At 42.6% G+C, this 20003-nt stretch overlaps 1 protein-coding gene across 8 annotated transcripts in view; it reads right to left on the reverse strand.

Moving 5' to 3' along the window:
* The window catches only part of PDE9A (phosphodiesterase 9A), an 80574-nt gene that overhangs the window by 15042 nt on the left and 45529 nt on the right, over window positions 1-20003 (reverse strand). For all 8 annotated transcript variants that reach the window (XM_083611948.1, XM_083611947.1, XM_083611949.1 and 5 more), the window contains 5 exons: window positions 15321-15402; window positions 14044-14118; window positions 11536-11622; window positions 4613-4717; window positions 2697-2779 (listed from right to left, as the gene is read on the reverse strand). In XM_083611948.1, coding sequence (XP_083468074.1) covers window positions 2697-2779; window positions 4613-4717; window positions 11536-11622; window positions 14044-14118; window positions 15321-15402 — 432 coding nt within the window. The remainder of the gene's footprint in view (window positions 1-2696; window positions 2780-4612; window positions 4718-11535; window positions 11623-14043; window positions 14119-15320; window positions 15403-20003) is intronic.

The raw sequence follows: 20003 nt of genomic DNA on the forward strand, positions 1-20003 counted from the left end.
CTCGTTAAGTAAAGATATGGGACAGTAGTTCTTAAACTGTGTCTTCTCCGATTCTGTTTTCGGTATGAGTGTAATGTAAGCTTCTTTCCACGACTCAGGTGCCTTTTTCCCCTCCAGTATTTCATTGCAAACTTCCTTCAAAGGCTGTACTAACCATTCTTTCAAGGATCTATAATATCTTGCAGTCAAGCCATCCGGCCCTGGAGATTTGCCCAATTTCATGTTCTGAATGGCTCCTTCCACCTCTTGGTCAGTTATTTTATAATTTAGCATTAATTTATTCTCTTGAGAGATTTTTTGTAGTCCATTTCTTCTCAAAAATCAGTCAATATCCATTTCTGTTTAAAATACTTCTGAAAACACTTCCTGATCTCCGCAGGATTCTGTATGTTCTTTCCCTCCACTACCAAATTTGTAATACTGTTAAGTTTTTGTCTTTTTTTCATTTGCCAAGCCAGCAGTTTCCCACACTTATTAGCTGATTCAAATGTCTTTTGTCTCATCTGTTTAATCTTCCATTCTATTTCCTGATTCATCAATTTCATATATTGTACTTGATATAGCTTTATCTCTCTCAGGATCTCTTGTGATTTCGGTTTTGCCCTCAGTCTCTTTTCTCCATCCTTTATTTTCTCCAGAATTTTTTCCTTTTTTTTATTTTGGGCTCTCTTCTTAATTGCATTTTGTTGTATCAAAACCCCTCTCATAACTGCTTTGCTTGCATCCCAAATCACTCTTTTTTCGGTAGTGGTGTTCATATTTATCTCAAAATAGTCTCTCAAGTTTTTTTGGGCCTTTTTAGTCATTTCCTCATTCCTAAACAAAGAGTCATTCATCCTCCATCTAAAGGAGCCAATTGGTGTTAATGTCATTTCCATCTTCACAGCATTATGATCGGAGCAAGTTTTAGGACAAATTTCCACTTTTTTTATCTTCGGGGCCAGTCCCCTAGTTACCCAAATTTGGTCAATTCTTGTCCATGTCATTTTGGCTTCAGAGAAGAAAGTTCCTTCTCTTCCCAAGGGGTTCTTGGTTCTCCAAATATCAGCAAGGTCCATATTGTCAGTCATTTCAAAGAACGTCTTTGGTAATCTACCATCTTTCGTCACCGTCTGTCTCTGGGCTTTATCCATATTTGTAGACACCACTCCATTCATATCTCCCATCAGAATCATATTGTAATCTAAATAGTCCAATAAAGTTTCATGCAATTTCTTTAAAAATTCCGATTTCCCCTCGTTCAGTGCGTAGATACCTACTATCAAAAACTTCTCTCCTTATAAATGGATTTCAATTGCAACAAATCTTCCTTGGTCATCTTTAAATAAGAATTTCGGTGACAGGCTTTCCTTTGCATAAAGTACTACTCCTCTTTTTTTAACTTTGTCTGATGAGATAAATTCATCTCCTAGTCTTTTATTACTCAAAATTTTCCGATGTAGCCTTGTCACATGTGTTTCTTGTAGGCAAATCAGGTCCAAATATTCTTTTTTTTAATATATGAAATACTCTCCCCCTCTTTTCCGGGGAGTTCAGTCCATTAACATTCCAACTTAACACTTGCAGTGTCATGATGTAATTACACTCCTTCTCCTCCTTCAGCACCCAGTAATTTGTCTATATCAGTCAGTGGCGTTGGTTTCCCTTTTTTTGGTGAACTCTTGTCCAATGCTTCTGGCTCTTTTCCAAGTCCTTTCTGTAGATCTTCTTCGTGAATTCTCAGGAACTTGTCTTTTTCCTCCACTGATCTTATTTTTCTTCCCCTCTCTTTTTGCAGGTTTTATACAGTCCAAAACGGCCCCCTTCCTTCCCTGCTTCCAGGTAGGGGGTTCAGAAAATTCTCGAGTTGAAAAGCAACCCTTTTCAAGCGTATTTCCAGCGCTTTAGCTTAAAAGTCTCTTTGCTTTGATGTATTTACAAAACGGAAGGCGGACTTCCTGTTTAGACCTCCCCGCTGCGGTAGCCAATTAAGTCTCTTTTTTTTCCTTCTTTGTCAATAAATCCAATTTCCCCTACTCACGGGTACTTTCTTTAGAGTCCAATTGTCCCAGGAAAAAGTCAGCGCTCTCCAGCAACGGCCATGCGGCTTCGCTCCGCGGAAGAAGCAATCGACTCACAGCACCGCGCCGCTCTCCCCACTCTGCTCCGAAGCCCAGAAAGAGGCTTCCCTGCGAGTTGGGGGGGCGCAATAGGTGCCCGCCGAGTCCCCACGTTCACAGGCTTCACCGCCTGTGATTCCTGTAGGGTCCCCGCTTCGCCGCAGCAGAAAAGACCCGGTTCCCACGGAGCCGATCCCCTCCAAATCAAAGGGAATCCGCCATTAGCTGATGGCCAGGTAGCTCTATCTCAATAAAGTTTATGCCAAAAGAAATTTCTCAGGTTTTATTTTTGGTCTGCATTTGCCCGAATATCTACTATAAATTTTGGAAAGTGGTTTGTCTGTCTGTCCACCTGTTATTTATAGGTTCAGCCACCTCTTTATAACATCACTGTCAAATATGACATGAGAATTCATGAAGTGGGGGCAGCAGTCTTCATTGATGTATTGATGTTGGGCAAAGATGGTGTGACTCTGCCAATTTTTGTGTGTGATGGGCCCAAACTCACAAATTACACTATCCTGGACAGCACCGGACACTTCCTGCTAGTACTTTACATTCCTAATCATTCTTTTCACACACAAAAAGGATACATACGTGTTGTTATATCCTGGGTGATCCAGATCATGACACACTGATGCAGTCATTAGTATTAAGATATCCATTTGAGAAAGCTTTACCTAAGCAGGAAGAAGAAGAAAATGCAGCTTCATAAATTCAAACAGCTTTTATAATAAAGAAATCATATCTAACATTTCAAAATGTGCGGTTCTAACTAGGGTTCAGCGCACAGTTTAATAACTGCATGCATTGCAACTTAGACTAAATCTATAATGACAACAACAGTGAAGTCTTCAACCCTGCTTCTGTTGCATAATTAACAACAGGATGGAATAGAGAAATTGGAGTTTGCACAATAGTGGATAAATTTAATTTAAAGTCAAAGGTTTCTCATCTTGTAAGAATTTATGCCAAGATTTGTGTTAATTATAAAAAGCTATTTATTTGGGCATTTCATGCACTACTTGAGCTTGGAAGAGAAGTGTGAAGAATAAAGGCTTAGGGTCTATTCTTTGCTTGGGATAACAACCAGGGCCTACTTGTATAAATAATGCCAGTTGATTTTAGCCACAGACTGCTGTTGGTTATCTTGATTATAGGTCACTTAATCTGTTTATGAAAATTTGACCTCCACCCAGCAGAGGTAAGAACCCAAATATTGCTTTTATTAGCAAGGGTCAGTTTCCTAATATTGTGTCTAACTAGGCAGGGAGGGGAAAAACCACCCAGAGTCAAGCTGCTCAGGTTTGGATCGTCACTGGCTAGACACCATTGCCAGTTTTGCTGTACAGGGGAGGACAACATGAAGTCCAAAGTTCCTTGCCTTTACCTTCCTACCAACTTCAGCAAGGGCAGAAGTACCGCCTTGGTATCCCTTCCTCCGACTTAGGTGCAAGAAGAAGTTAAGGCACTTTGTCCACACTGAAGCTGGATGGAAGAGGAAGCCAAGATAGATAAGTTAAATATGCCATATAGTATTGTCATTTAAAAAAAGCAGCTGCAGGGAGCCCTGATTCCGAGTTGGACAGTGCAGTGAGATCGATTATGCTATTTGCCTTGGGAATTAACAGCTATGGGCACAAGCAGTGGCTAGGGGGCGGTGTTCGTTGGGGAAAATGGCACAGGGCAGGAGTTAATCCCCTTCTCCCATGCCTTGGTTCTGATCTGGATCAGGGTCCACCACTGCTGCCTTTTTAAAAATCTCTCTCTCTCTCTCTCTCTCTCAACATACAATGCAATCATGTATTTGGGATATCATTTAGTTAAATCCGTGGTTCCCAAGGTGGGGCACATACGCCACAGGGGGGCAATTTGATTTTTAAGGGGGGCAAATTGAGAATGACAGTGAATGGCCTTTTTAGGCTTCCCCCACCTGAATAGGAGTTTACAGGGGCTGGGCATCAGGATTTGAGAGATGCTTAGGTGGGGCATGGCCCAAAAAAAAGGTTGGGAACCACTGAGTTAAATGTATTTCAAAGCTGGTAAGGTGTGGAGCCCAATCAGAATTATGCTGTGGGCCTACAACCTCTCATGGAGCATTCCAGGTGTACATATTCAGTAACTCCTGCACTTGCCAAGATTTCTATCTATGTGTCAGTTCATAGAATTGTAGGGTGGAAGGGACTATGAAGGTCCAACCTCCTGCAATGCAGCAATGTTTTGCCCAAAGTTAGGCTCGAACCCATGACCCTGAAATTAAGAGTCCCATGCTCTACCTACCGAGCTATCCCAACTCATTTCATTCACCCTTTGGTTCTCATCTCAAATGCAAACAGATTAAAAATGGTGGTTTCCCTGGCACAACTACATGTCTTTCAATAATCAACAACTACCACTTCTGGATAAAATACATTATTACAGGCAGAAGACTATTGATTTCACAATGTGTGTGGGGGGTGGGTGGGAGGAGGACTAGAGAGAGAGAAAGCCAATGCAGCCAGAGAAAGACACACCTGGAGACTGCAGAGAGAGATCATGCTGTACATCATCTGGGAAACACAGAAGCAATGTCGAAAATTATGGAATGGGTTGTTTCTGTAATTGTCATGAATACACAGCTAAAAACAAAAAGGGAGAAATTTATAAGGAAAACAAGCATTAGGCATTTAATCCTCCCAACCAACACTTTGATGCTATAATTATAGCCCCTTGGAATCTGTGCTTTACAAGCCCATGCCATGCTAATAAGGTAACTGGGCACTGCAGAAATAAGGAGAAGGTTGACTCTTCCTCTTATTTCTTCTTCTCCCCTCTCCCCTGTTGCTGCTGTGCCCACTTTTTTGTTTTTCTCAGTTTTGGACACTCCCCCTCCCATTGGCACTGTGACCTCCACCATGTAGGTAAAGAGTTAAAATATTGATGAAAAGACTAAGTTGCGCACACGTTTTGTTCCTTTCCATGACATTGTGTGTCAAGGCCCCAAGCCCTGCCCCATTTGCTGAATAATGAAACACATAGACAGCACCAGTATTTTAGGTTAATGGGTGAATTTAGGCCACAACTTTATTGGTTACAGAACACAGAATCATAGAATCATAGAGTTGGAAGAGACCACAAGGGCCATCGAGTCCAACCCCCTGCCAAGCAGGAAACACCATCAGAGCACTCCTGACATATGGTTGTCAAGCCTCTGCTTAAAGACCTCCAAAGAAGGAGACTCCACCACACTCCTTGGCAGCAAATTCCACTGTCAAACAGCTCTTACTGTCAGGAAGTTCTTCCTAATGTTTAGGTGGAATCTTCTTTCTTGTAGTTTGGATCCATTGCTCCGTGTCCACTTCTCTGGAGCAGCAGAAAACAACCTTTCTCCCTCCTCTATGTGACATCCTTTTATATATTTGAACATGGCTATCATATCACCCCTTAACCTCCTCTTCTCCAGGCTAAACATGCCCAGCTCCCTTAGCCGTTCCTCATAAGGCATCGTTTCCAGGCCTTTGACCATTTTGGTTGCCCTCCTCTGGACACGTTCCAGTTTGTCAGTGTCCTTCTTGAACTGTGGTGCCCAGAACTGGACACAGTACTCCAGGTGAGGTCTGACCAGAGCAGAATACAGTGGCACTATTACTTCCCTTGATCTAGATGCTATACTCCTATTGATGCAGCCCAGAATTGCATTGGCTTTTTTAGCTGCCGCGTCACACTGTTGGCTCATGTCAAGTTTGTGGTCAACCAAGACTCCTAGATCCTTTTCACATGTAGTGCTCTCAAGCCAGGTGTCACCCATCTTGTATTTGTGCCTCTCATTTTTTTTGCCCAAGTGCAATACTTTCCATTTCTCCCTGTTAAAATTCATCTTGTTTGTTTTGGCCCAGTTCTCTAATCTGTCAAGGTCGTTTTGAAGTGTGATCCTGTCCTCTGGGGTGTTAGCCACCCCTCCCAGTTTGGTGTCATCTGCAAATTTGATCAGGATGCCCTTGAGTCCATCATCCAAGTCATTGATAAAGATGTTGAATAAGACCGGGCCCAAGACAGAACCCTGTGGCACCCCACTAGTCACTCTTCTCCAGGATGAAGAGGAACCATTGATGAGCACCCTTTGGGTTCGGTCAGTCAGCCAGTTACAAATCCACTGAGTGGTAGCATAGTCAAGACCGCATTTTACCAGCTTCTTTACAAGAATATCATGGGGCACCTTGTCAAATGCCTTGCTGAAATCAAGGTAGGCTACATCCACTGCGTTCCCTTCATCTACCAGGCTTGTAATTCTGTCAAAAAACGAGATCAGGTTAGCCTGACATGACTTATTTTTCAGAAATCCATGCTGACTATTGGTGATCACAGCATTCCTTTCTAGGTGTTCACAGACTGTTTGCTTAATGATCTGCTCCAGAATCTTCCCTGGTATTGATGTCAGACTGACTGGGCGGTAATTATTTGGGTCCTCTCTTTTCCCCTTTTTGAAAACAGGGACAACATTTGCCCTCTTCCAGTCTGCCGGGACTTCGCCTGTTCTCCAGGAATTCTCAAAGATGACTGCCAGTGGTTCTGAAATCACATCTGCCAGTTCTTTTAATACTCTTGGATGCAGTTCATCTGGCCCTGGAGACTTGAATACATCTAGACTAGCCAAGTATTCTTGTACTATCTCCTTAGTTATTCTGGGCTGTGTTTCCTCTGCTGAATCATTTGCTCCAAATTCTTCAGGTCGGGCATTGTTTTCTTTATCGGAGAAGACTGAGGCAAAGAAGGCATTGAGGAGTTCAGCCCTTTCTGTGTCCCCTGTTTGCATTTCACCATCTTCTCCTCTGAGTGACCCCACTGTTTCTTTGTTCTTCCTTTTGCTACGAACATACCCATAAAAGCCTTTTTTGTTGCTTTTAACCTCTCTAGCAAGCCTGAGTTCATTCTGTGCTTTAGCTTTTCTGACTTTGTGTCTACACATGCTGGCTATTTGTTTGAATTCCTCTTTGGTGGTTTCCCCCCTTATCCATTTTTTGTACACATCCTTTTTTAATCTTAACTCAGTTAAAAGTTCTTTAGATAGCCACCCTGGCTTCTTTAGGCACCTTCCATGTTTCCGTCTCATTGGTATTGCCTGAAGTTGTGCTTTTACTATCTCCCTCTTAACAAACTCCCAGCCATCATGAACTCCCTTTCCTTTTAGTATTACTGTCCATGGGATCTCTCCCAGCACTTCCCTAAGTTTTATGAAGTCGGCTTTCTTAAAGTCGAGAAATTGAGTCCTAGTATGCTTGGCTGCTCCTTTCCGCTGTATAGTAAACTTCAGAAGAGCATGATCACTCGCGCCTAATGATCCTTCCACTTCTACCCCACTAACCAGGTCATCAACATTGGTTAGGACCAGATCTAAAATGGCTGTTCCTCTTGTTGCTTCTCCCACTTTCTGGACAATGAAGTTGTCTGCAAGGCCAGTGAGGAATCTGTTTGACCTTATGCTCTTGGCTGAGTTTGACATCCAACAAATATCCGGGTAATTGAAGTCCCCCATTACTACTATCTCCCTTCCTTTTGCATGCTTGGCCATCTGTTCCAGGAAGGCATCATCTATGTCCTCCGTTTGGCTTGGGGATCTATAGTAAACTCCCACAATGAGGTCACTGTTATTCTTCTCTCCCTTAATTTTGACCCAAATGCTCTCACTTTGGCTTTGAGGTTCTAAATCTTGGATCTCTTCACAGGTATACACATCCCTGACATATAACGCCACTCCTCCTCCTTTCTTGTCTGGTCTGTTTCTCTGAAATAGATTGTATCCCTCCATTATTACATTCCAATCGTGGGACTTATCCCACCAGGTTTCAGTGATTCCTATTATGTCATATTTAGTTTGCTGTACCAAGAGCTCAAGCTCATCTTGTTTATTTCCCATGCTTTGCGCATTAGTGTACAGACATTGAAGTCCATTAATCATTCCCCCGTGTCTCTTATTTAAGGATTTTTTCCTCCCACCACTAGGTCTCCGTGCTGTTTGCTCCATTCGGTCTATGACATTTGGATGATCATCTTCATCAATTGATAGACTCCTACCTTCAGGAGCACTGTCTCCCTCCCCCACATTAGTCAGTTTAAAGCCCTCCTGATGAGGTTTCTGAGATTTTTTGCAAAAACATTCCTCCCAACCGTTGTGAGGTGCAGCCCATCGCTTGCCAGAAGTCCATCTTCAAGAAACTGCATTCCGTGATTTAAGAATCCAAACCGTTCCTGTTTACACCATTTGCGAAGCCAGTTGTTCACTTCCACTATTTTTCCCTCTCTCCCTGGGCCACGCCGTTCAACTGGGAGGACAGATGAGATGACAATTTGTGCATTTACTTTGCTAAGGAAGTGAAAAAACTTAATATGGAATCCAAATGGCCAAAATATTGGGAAATCATAGAGTATGAGGAGGGAAAAGTGAAATTGCAGAGCTATGAGAAATTGAAGTCTAAAGTAAGAGACTGGCTTCATTACTACCAAATAAATGAAGTCTTTAAACAAGACAGGAAAATTGGCTTCCAGGTGGAGAGGTCAAAATTAGAAACAGAGCTACTGGAACCCAATACTAAGAATCTGTCAAGAATGTATAACTTGCTGTTGAAATGGAATACACAGGATGAGACGGTTAAATCAGCTATGATTAAATGGGCACAAGACATTGGTCATAACATTATGTTTGCTGACTGGGAACAGTTATGGACCACCGGTATAAAGTTCACGGCATGTAATGCCTTAAGAGAGAACATTATGAAAATGATATATAGGTGGTACATGACCCCAGTCAAGCTGGCAAAAATTTACCACACGCCCAATAACAAATGTTGGAAATGTAAGGAAACGGAAGGTACCTTTTACCACCTTTGGTGGACGTGCCCTAGGATCAAGGTCTTCTGGGAAATGATTTATAATGAAATGAAAAAGGTGCTTAAATGCACTTTCGCGAAGAAACCAGAAGCCTTCCTCCTGGGCATGGTAGGTCAATTGGTGTCAAGGAAAGATAAGACGTTTTTTATGTATGCTACAACAGCAGCAAGAGTACTCTTAGCAAAGTATTGGAAGACACAAGAGCTACCCACACTGGAAGAATGGCAGACCAAGGTGATCGACTACATGGGACTGGCGGAGATGACTGGCAGAATCCGTGACCAAGGGAAAGAGACGGTGGAAGAAGACTGGAAGAAATTTAAAGTTTATCTTAAGAATTGTTGTAAAATTAATGAATGTTAAAATGTCTTGGGTAATGTAAAATAGAATTGCAGTGACAAACAATTGGATATGGAAAAAAAGAGTTAAAGAATGAGCTATAAGAAGTTGAAATTAGGGGTTGCTGGATTGATTTAAAACAGGGATGCAGAAAGGGGAGGTATGGGGAAGTCGCTGAAAGAAGGTTTTAAGAAAGAAAGATCAAGAAATTATACGTGTTTATATGTTTGTTTGTTTATGTATTGTGTCGTATTGTCTTTTAATATGTGTTGAAAAATCAATAAAAAATTTATTTAAAAAAAAAAAGACAATTTGTGCATTTAATTGCTTCAATTTCCTGCCCAGAGCCTCGTAATCTCTTTTGATCTTCTGGAGGCTATTGCTTGCAGTGTCATTGGTTCCCACATGAACCAAGAGGAAGGGGTATTTGTCAGTGGGTTTTATGATTCCTTGCAGTCGTTCAGTTACATCTTGGATCTTAGCCCCGGGGAGACAGCACACTTCCCGAGACATCTTGTCAGGCCCACAGATCACTGCTTCTGTTCCCCTCAGTAGGGAATCCCCTATCACCACTACACGCCTCCTCTTAGGTCTGGTCGGGGTTCTTCCGTGAGCTGTCCGTTCCAAGGTCGCCTGCACATTCCCTGAGGGCTGACTTTGCTGCTCGTCTTCATATACCTGATCGACTGTAATGAGGGAGAGATCCTCAAATGGAGTCTGCTCTTCATCTTCCATGCTAGGGGAGAGGACCTCAAAGCGATTGTGTATTTCTAAACAATCAGAGCGAACCCTGGGCCTCCTACTTCTTTGAGTCACGTTTCTCCATATATCTGGCTCCTGTGTTGGTGAACTAGCCTCCTTCTCAGGGGAGTCCCCTGTCTCCTCCTTGGTGGAGACGGTGTGCTCTGTTGCTTCCAAGAAGAGCTCCAGCTCTCTAATTCTTTGGAGCGTAGCTACACGTTCCTCCAGTTGCTGGACTTTGTCTTTTAAGAGGGCAATCAACATGCAATTGCTGCAGGTAAAGCTGCCTGCAACCTTTGGCAAGATGGCAAACATTGCGCAGGAACCACAGGCGACTGCAGCTGTTCCCTCACCCTCCATCTTGAGAACGTGTCGTTGGGGCTGACTACAGCGGTCCTCCATCATAAAAAGCGTGAAGACAGGACAAATAAATCCCCCCAAAAAAACCTAGGTCTCCCCCAACAAACGTTTCAGACTAGCTCCCCTAAATCTAAAAGATGGATCAAACTGCGCGCGCCTACAAGCTCTGATAAGCTCCTCCCACAGCTAATCACCTACTTCAACAGAAGCCCTGCCCCCTCTGACCTTTGCACAGGGAGAGCAGCTAATCAGCCACAAGAAACACGCACAAGAAAACCCTTTTTGTTCCTTCTTCAGCTGCTGCCCTACAAGCTCTGATCAATAGGGGTGGAGGCGCTCCTTCAGGTATAGTGGACCGAGGCCGTTTACTACTTTAAAGGTTAGCACCAACACTTTGAATTGTGCTCGGAAACGTACTGGGAGCCAATGTAGGTCTTTCAGGACCGGCATTATATGGTCTCAGCAGCCACTCCCAGTCACCAGTCTAGCTGCCACATTCTGGATTAGTTGTAGTTTCCGGGTCACCTTCAAAGGTAGCCCCACATAGAACACATTGCAGTAGTCCAAGAGGGAGATAACCAGAGCATGCACCACTCTGGTGAGACAGGGCACAGGCAGGTATTATTTTTTATCTTTATAAAGTTGCTCATTAGGTAGTATAATTGTTGAATGATTTGTCAGCTCATTTGGATGTTGTTGTGAATGCAAGCTAAGTTTAATTAATGGATACAGCTCAAAGCAAAAGTGATGCAAATTGATGGCATATGAGATATTTCAGATAAACAAGTCATATTTTTGATGATAAGCTTCTTGTTGTTATTATTGTTGATACTAATAATAAATGTTGCCACTTGACACCATGCATTTTAATTTGGATACAACTGTTGATTGGGTTGCTTATTTAAGTTTTTTGTTTAAAGAAGGGATTGACTGATGTCAGTATTGGATGGTGTCAGAATGGTAATCCTTTTGTTCTAAGAATAATATGTATTCTATATACTATATTGGACAAGTGTTCGTTATACTCCACTTACACATTTTTAAAAAATCTTTGAATATATGAGATCATATGCCCATTTTTAAAAAATCACAAATATTTTAAATCCCATACAAGTTGCTCTTTAAATCTTACCAGCCATCGCTTCAATGTGATAGGGTTGATGTTAAAGTCTTTCACTAATCCTAAATCATGATACATATGTTCTAAACAACTCAGCATCTGGAGGAGAAAAGAAAGAATTCTCCTATTATTACATTATTTTCACTAGTGTACATCACTAACACATCAGACACTTAAGTCTGTGACTTAAAAGCACTGCTGAATTCATCTAGAATGCTGAATTTAGAAATGGGATGCTTAATTTGTGAATTCACTGGGTAATCTAGATGAACAAGTCATTATCTCTGAGGCCAAAAACTGAGGTTTAAAAACATAACGATACATTGTTCACCCAAAGCCCTTAGGAATGAAATCTAACCATTACAGAGGATACAATCTCATATCTATAAAAAACTGAGGCAAGACTATTTCTTATTTTTAATGGAAGAGAATAATAGAATTGTACATATGGAAGGGACCATGAAAGTCAACTTGCCCAACCCCCTGCAATGCAGAATTTTTTTGCCCAACATGGCAAAAACCAAAACCTTGAGATTAAGAGTCTCATGTTCTGCAGACAGAGCAATTCCTACTTTAGCTTCATTTGTGACCGAAGGACCAAGATGTCCAACCCAATCACTTGCTGCACGAAATAAAAACCTATAATTCATTTTGCTCATTAGTCCATGGCAAATTCCATGAAGACTTTTGAATCACACTCAGTAAGTCAGGTGAGGGGAACCTTTGGGCCTCCAGATATTGCTGAACTACAACTCCCACCATCCTGAGGCATTGCCCATGATTGCTAGGGCTGAGGAGAGTTGTAGGTCAGCAATGTCTGGCGGGTGAAAGGTTCTCTGCAACTGCTGTAAGTGCAAAGAAGAACAGCAGCAGCAGAGATAATAGCAGTTGGCAACAAGCGTTCTAAGCCAAGCCTTGCCTAAAACTTGGATGTCTTCCTATAGCTTCTTTAATCTTGCATTCTCCATGCAGCAAACATAACTGTGTAGCTGCACTGACCAGCACATGCACAAGGAAAAAACTATATTAAGACAACAAACATAGGCCATGTCTTTCTTTTTTTCAGTGCTGAATTCTGGTGAGCCAGCATTTGAGCTGAAAGTACATCTCCTTCCCTGCAGTCCATCACAGGCAACACTCCTATATTTTTGTCCTTTAACATGCCACATTAGGAGAGCCAGAGGGAGGCAGAATGCAAAGGGCTAATTCTAAAGACACTTTACGGAAGGCTGTTGTGTTCTTGCTTTGCATTGTAATGATGTAACAGGGCTGTGATTTATAACACTATTAAAAATGCACCACACAAACCTGGGAAAGTGGTAACGTGAATTGAAACACCTCATATAAACTGCAAATAAACAAAAAGGTGAACCTATCCAAATGAGGCTGTGACACTGTTCACATAATGGTTTATGCAACCGCTCCTGAGCATAAAGATGACATATGTTGTGTTACTAGCAACTTGTATCTAATGATGTGATTTGCTGTCTGTACCACCAATAAGACAAGCTAGGAAAATGTTTTTTCTGTTTTCTGTTTGTATCTAAAAGTCCCCTCCCCCAACTATTTTGGAAAAGATGTCATAAAAAAGTGAGAGAGCTTTGTTTAACTAAAATTGTCACAGGAGAATTGTCATAGCAAACTGATCCTCGTGCAAACTCATGGCAATTATAAAGACATGAACAAATATGATGAAGCTGCTACGTCAGTTTTGCAGATCTTAAAAATAAAAATATGTTGCACATTCCACTTTTCCATGAGTTTTTTGCACTCTGATGATTAGCCAGAATAGCTCCTTTTGTAAATTCATCACAGAGTCATTCTGGTTAGAAACCCGACAACAAATAAGGCAAACGGCACTAATCTAGCAAGCCTTAAAAATAAAATACAGTGAAAATAATATACAGACTTTTCATTTTCATTGATTGCCTGAACCCAACTTTTTATTCAAATTAGTACAAATCAGATTTCCCCTTTCATTTGCAAAGTGAGTCACTTTTTTGTAGTCCATAATTAGCTACAGAAAGGCTTTTGGGTGAAAAGACATTCTCAAAACCAAGTATACTTCAAAGTACAAACGATAATGGGAAAGACCTCTGTTATAGAATTCTTAGTTGAACCACATTAAGGTAAAAAAAACCCTGATCCGATTAATAAATTGTGCTTTTTGCTTATCAGCTGTCTGAAGAAATTCCTGCTTTACCTATTGTTTATTATGTGAATGGACCTGGTTTTGAGATACAGTAGGTGTCTACTCACATTATGGTACTTTTAACATGCTCCACTGCTCTGATTAGTTCCAGTACTTAGCATTTTTTAGGTTGCATTTATTTATAGAATAAGCCTTCTTAGAGTTTTCATTTATTTGAAGAGCACTTTGTATTTATCTGTACATTTTCATTCTGGTTTCTGTAACACAACCATGTCTAGGTTCCAATTCTCAAATGCTCATAAGAGTCCCACAGAACAAACATTTACAGAAGGAGGGACCAGGAATCTGTCTCCATGGGGCAGCATTACCTCATTGGGCTCCCATAGCCAGACGTCAAAGGTTGGTTTCCGAAGAGCTTCTATTGTCTCCTGAGAAAGCATGTACTGCAGAGAAAATGAGGCATTGTTATGAAATACGATTCTCAACAACACCCGCTTCATATTTTCTCTTGTAGGTCACCCATCTTCATGACTCAGCTCAATAAATTCAATAAGTAACTAACTAACTAACTAACTAACTAACTGACCCTCTGTATAGGATTTCATTTGAACCAGAGCTAACAGAGGGTGTAGTTCAGGCAGCAACCCCCAAATATATGAATTATAACAGTGTCTTCAAGGTTTTCCACTGTCTGTCCCAGGGGCTTAGTGTGGGGGGCACAGAGGGGCTATGGTTGCAGGTGCACAATTTTTGTGGGGGCATGAACCAGATGTTCTAGCACAGCCTGGTCCAGGGCTCATCTCCGTCCACCAAGGGCTGTATCGGCTGGACAGGCTCTCCTTCTGCACAGGCAGCTCAGTATGACCCCACTTTGCTCCAGTGGGGGTGGAGTTGCTCTGGTGGCAGCGAGGGTTGGGCTGCCCCCCCAGCACAGAAACCATACGCACCCGCACCCGCCCTAGGAACTGACAACCGACACTGCACCCTTGGTCCTCCCCCTCACCATGAAGTAATTACAAGGAGCTTGAAAAATATAGAATTAGGGCGAGATGTGATGCTAAATGTGTCTTTCAAGAGCCTCAGTTCTTAAAATAAAATAGCAAGTGTGTGTCTCCTTACCACTTCAAAGTATGGTGAAACGTACCCCAATGAGCATCTATCAGCCCAAACATACTACTTGGAATAGGAACTCAACATATTTTTTTTAAAAATAAATAAATCAGGGAACCTTCTTTCATAGATATGTGACTTGTAATTGATTTGTCCCTTTAAAAGTGTTTGTGGGAGGGGGTGATGGGAAAGTTTTGTTTTTGTTATGTTTTATTCTGCATTTGATGCTGCGAACGGCCCTAAAATCTTTGAATGAAAGGCAGTTTACAAATTTAATAAATAGTAATAATAATAATAAAAGAATAATAATTTGTTGATTTAAATATTTTATATCAGCTTGGGAGCAATGGAATCTAACCACCACCCGTAGCAAAGTAAATGGAAACTTTAATAAGAGATTTTATGGAGAAAATCTAGGTAGCATTTGAGTAGAAAATGTTCTCATAATAAACAAGGGATGGAAAGGATATTTTTAACTAACGTGATTATCTGCTCTGTAAAACAGAATTTTGAACTCTTATGTGCTGCGGTGTACCTTGGGATAGGATGGCACATCCCTTCGGGGCACCAGCCTCTTGCTCTCATCCAGGAAGCTGTATTTACAGGGGCAGTTGGTCCTGTGTAAAAAAGCAAAATCCAGCCCTCTTTACCTTTTGTATATATTTTTTCAAGTAAATATGAATAAACTAGTTCCTTTGACGTCTACTATCACATGAGATCTGTTAAGTTGTGGGTGAATATATCAGACGACACAGCAATTCTTCAAACAGCTCTTGTTTATTCAGAGGCCAGAACAGAACTGAACTGAATGGTTCAGCCAGCCTGCTTATATAGAGCTCCAGAACAACGTAACTGTAGCAACTTTCTAAAACTATCCAATCACTGAATGTCACTTTCGATCCTTCATTTGCATAACTATCTACAGTATCCCCCTGCTGGCCCAGGGTGAGAACTTCAGTACATAACAAGATCGATTTTCAATACCAACCGACCAAATGATTTTCACCCTTGGATCCACAAAGCAAAATCAGAAATGCTGCAGCCGTGCAAAATACTATTATACTGAATTTGAAACCATGGAACACAATCTAGAGAAAGCTGGCCATTTCCACACATTACACTGAAACTCTAAATCAACCGCGTCTTCTCCTGTAATGTCGTATTTGAAGGGAATTTGCACAACCATTCATAAGGGATCAAAGCTCTTGGGAGATGTTTCTACCAGGTATTTTCAGACATGAAAATGCCCTTTAAGCATCACAGGAAAAACATGGTCAACCACGCTGAGCATGCAGGAACCCATTTTTTAATGTGAAAAAAAGCAAAACCCTAAAATACCACAAAAATCAAGAGATGTATACAGTGGCGGAGCTTCAAGCTCTGGCGGGGGGGGCAGGGGTGGAGTGCAGGCGGGAGCATGGCATGCATCCTGGCGCCGTGGCACGCTGCCCGCAGGGGTGTGGCGCATGTCCTGGGGGCATGGTGCGCTGCCCACAGGTGCATGACACGCATCCTGGGGGTGCGGCACGTCGCCTGCGGGGGGGCGCCCAGCACGGGGGGGGGGGAGCCACGATGGCACCCCACCAGGATCGTGCCACCGTGGGTGCTCCCCCCCATTCCTCCGCCAGTGGACGTATACTTACATTACAGTGCATGCTGCACAAACCTATGCACTTCTACTCAAAGATAAGTTTGACTGAGTTCAGTAGGACTTATTCCCTAATATAACAATGAGGAGTCTCAGGTCAAGGGGCCAAATGTGACAGTACAGTCATACCTCGGGTTAAAGACGCTTCAGGTTAAATCTTTGCAGGTTGCGTCCCACGGCGACACGGAAGTAACGGAACGGGTTACTTCTGGGTTTCACCGCTCACGCATGCACAGATGTTAAAAATGACGTCACGCGCATGCGCAGAAGCAGCGAATCATGACCTGCGCACGCTCAGACACGGGTTGCGTTCCACTCAAGTTGTGAACGGGGCCCCGGAACGGATCCCGTTCACAACCAGAGGTACCACTGTACAGGTCTCTAGCCCTTTGAACTTTTCCCAGGCCACACCCCTTCCCCTTAGGCCACACCCCTCACCAGCCCTGCTCCAGGTCCTCGTGGTGCTTTTGCCTGGCAGGAATGTACAGTATCTCTGAACTTGGATAATGCCTCTTGCAAGTCCAGATAGAGGACACAGAGATGTGCTGTGTGTGTAGAAACCTCTTTAACTTTTAAGTGGCTGAAATTTAGCCTACTGGAATGAAAAGTAAGAGTAATATCATTTGTTCTCTGGGTTTCCTGACTTTTTGCTGAATTATGAGACTGAAATTCTATAAGGCACAGCTTTCCAAATCACCACATCTCAAACCTGAGGGAGAGGGAGATAGACAGCTCAAATTTCTGCCTGTCATGTTCCCCTTGAAGGCATACTAGGCCTGTTGGTCAGATTAGAACCTAGTGGGCAGTTGGCAACTTTGTCATCTTCTGTTGGTTAGGGCTAGGCATGGAGACAACTGTCAATTTCAGTTTCTCAAAGTTTCTCATTTTTCCACAACAGTTTCTTTTTTAAGTCCTCATGAGAATCTCAGGATTTCAGTGTGAATTTCTTCTAATATATATGTTTTTGTACACAGTTTTGCATTAATATGCTCATGTATGCAAAGCACTTTCCCCCAACATAATGCATTTTGTATGCTATTTACACTAATATATGAATCATATGCCCTTTAAAGTAATCATTTTTTTTTTAAAAAAAACTTTACCCTAGTATATGCATATATGCATTTTTGGCTGGAGAACTGCAATGAAAAATTTGGAGAAGTGTAGAATCCAAAGGATGGCTGTGTTTTGCTTTGAATATTGTTTCAAAAATAGTGAATTAGGTTCACCTTTAAATCTGAATCATACTGAATCATATTTCTCTTCCTTCCCCAATTAGAGCGCAGATGCATTAAAGAAAACAGAGAGAGCATCGGAATAAGAGAATTCAAAATTGAAAAATGAATCCTCAGCATTGTGTATCGGAAGTCTTTCAGTCCAACTCTTGAGACGAGTATTTGCTTTGCGGCTCAAGGATCAAGACCCTTCTGCAGTAAGTCAACATTGGCTTATGCCGTCACTTCAAACAGCTGGAGCCACGTTGCCTAGGAAACTCAAAGCTACTTGTAATTTTAATCACTAAATTCTACGGAGGTCTTCCTTCAGGACGAATGCCACACACACAGAGCACATGCTTTTCCTTTCATGCAACGGAATAAATGAAAGGCCCCCAGCAATCTGGAGTGTACTGACAAGGTTTGTTGCCATGTCTCAGGCCCAGCTGCTAATGCAAAAGCCATCTGCTGAGGCTGCAAATGGCAGTGGGTGGGATACAGTGCAAACTTTAGAAGCTGTGATGTTTTAAGAATGTGCTCTTAACTGCGAAGGTGGGGAGGTGAGAGGAGAATATGGCCAGTGTTTTACACTGATCTTTGTGAAATAGGAGGAAAAGAAAAGATGGAGTGTGAAAGTGAATGCGGTTTAGAGGCACATAGGCTGACACCTTTTCCTGAAAGCAAAATTATACCTGCTGTCAGACGCAGCACCATTTTTTCTTTCCTTAAGCGAAAGGCCCAGTGGATTTTAGAAATACTCAGAAGTGGCCAATTTGGGGGAGGCGTTGTGTGCTATCCATTGTCAGACCAGATCCCCAAGATGTGCCCATTTAAACACCTCAGAACCAGGCTTGAAATCTGGATTGCGAAAATGGAAACAGGTTTTATTGCTTCAATTGAGGAAGCGAACATACTGCATGACAAATGTGTGAACTTTGGCTTATTCATCCTCTCAAAGCTTCAAGAAAGTTGGTGGAGTACAAGTTGAACCAGTAGAATCTGAGCTGAAATTACGCTCCACTTGACAGGTAATAATTAGGGGTGAAGGAACATCAGCTGCAATCGTGTGTATCTTTGCAGAGCAAGACTCTTCTTCTAGCTACTTAGAATAACCAGCTAGATTTAAGTTCTGGGTGAAATGCCAAACCTGTGGCTATTGATTCGGTGTTTTGAATGAAAGGGGAAAGGATGGCCCTCAGTTTTAGGCTAGCAAAAGACTCATCTTCTGGATCAGTCAAGCAGCCCCCTTGCTTTTTCCTGTGGTGCAGCCTCTCTTGTATCCCACGTTCACTTCTCAGTCACTTAGTGACCTCTTTTCTCCGCGTATTGTCCAGTGTGGGGTCTAAATTCTGTGGGATCCATGTACAAGATGTCCATACCTTCTGATGTTGCCCCTGCCCATCCACATCCCCTCTCCCTTTAAATCCAACCTGCACCTAGACAGAGAAGGCAAGGCAAGGGGAGGCTGCTGCACTCTTTCTTCCACCACTTGCCGCTCACTTTCTCAGAGAAGGCAGGTGAAAAGGCAGTGACAACAAGGAGGAGGAGGAGGAGAGGGTGGCAGAGAGCTCCAGGGGTTGCTAGAGTGAGGGCCTCAACAGATGCTCAATGATCCTGACACTCTTCTTTTTTCATTACCAGGGGCAGCTCACCCCATTTTGTCACCTGAAACCTCTCCTACTGGGATTGTATGGCTTCTGCTTACAGATTCCAGCAAGATCTCATGAGACCCCAGCGAGAGCTTGTGGAGGCCTCTCACAATATCTCGCTGGAACCCGGAAGCCACCACTGCGGTTTCTCCTCGCTTCATTGGCAGCAGTGGTATGAGTAGGTGGGTGGGTGTTCCCACAGAGGGGCCCCTCAGATGTGGCTGCCTCAAGATGCCTCATGGATCTGCTTATTACATCTCTCTCGCTTCTCTCCCCACCCCCCCCACCCCCGTCCTGCATCCTGTCAGTAAATTTCAGGAGGCACACTGCTTGTACTTTGGGGCCTCTCAGAATTACAGCCTTTTTTATTTAATAAATACAAAATGTAAGTGACTCAACTGTGTAAGCCCCGGAAATATTGATGCAAATAAAAGAAGTTGTGGAGGAAGAAGGTTTAGGGGAACTTTGAGGTGGAATCATGAAGTAGCCAAGTTTTAGAATTCTAGAGTAGTCGAGTTTAGCTTCTGCTAAAAGGAATTACGGTGGTACCTCGGGTTACATACGCTTCAGGTTACATATGCTTCCGGTTACACACTCCGCTAACCCAGAAATAGTGCTTCAGGTTAAGAACTTTGCTTCAGGATAAGAACAGAAATTGGGCTCCGGCGGCGCGGCGGCAGCAGGAGGCCCCATTAGCTAAAGTAGTG

This window comes from Podarcis filfolensis (genome assembly GCF_964270895.1).
Source record: "Podarcis filfolensis genome assembly, chromosome: 4".
NCBI lineage: Eukaryota > Metazoa > Chordata > Lepidosauria > Squamata > Lacertidae > Podarcis > Podarcis filfolensis.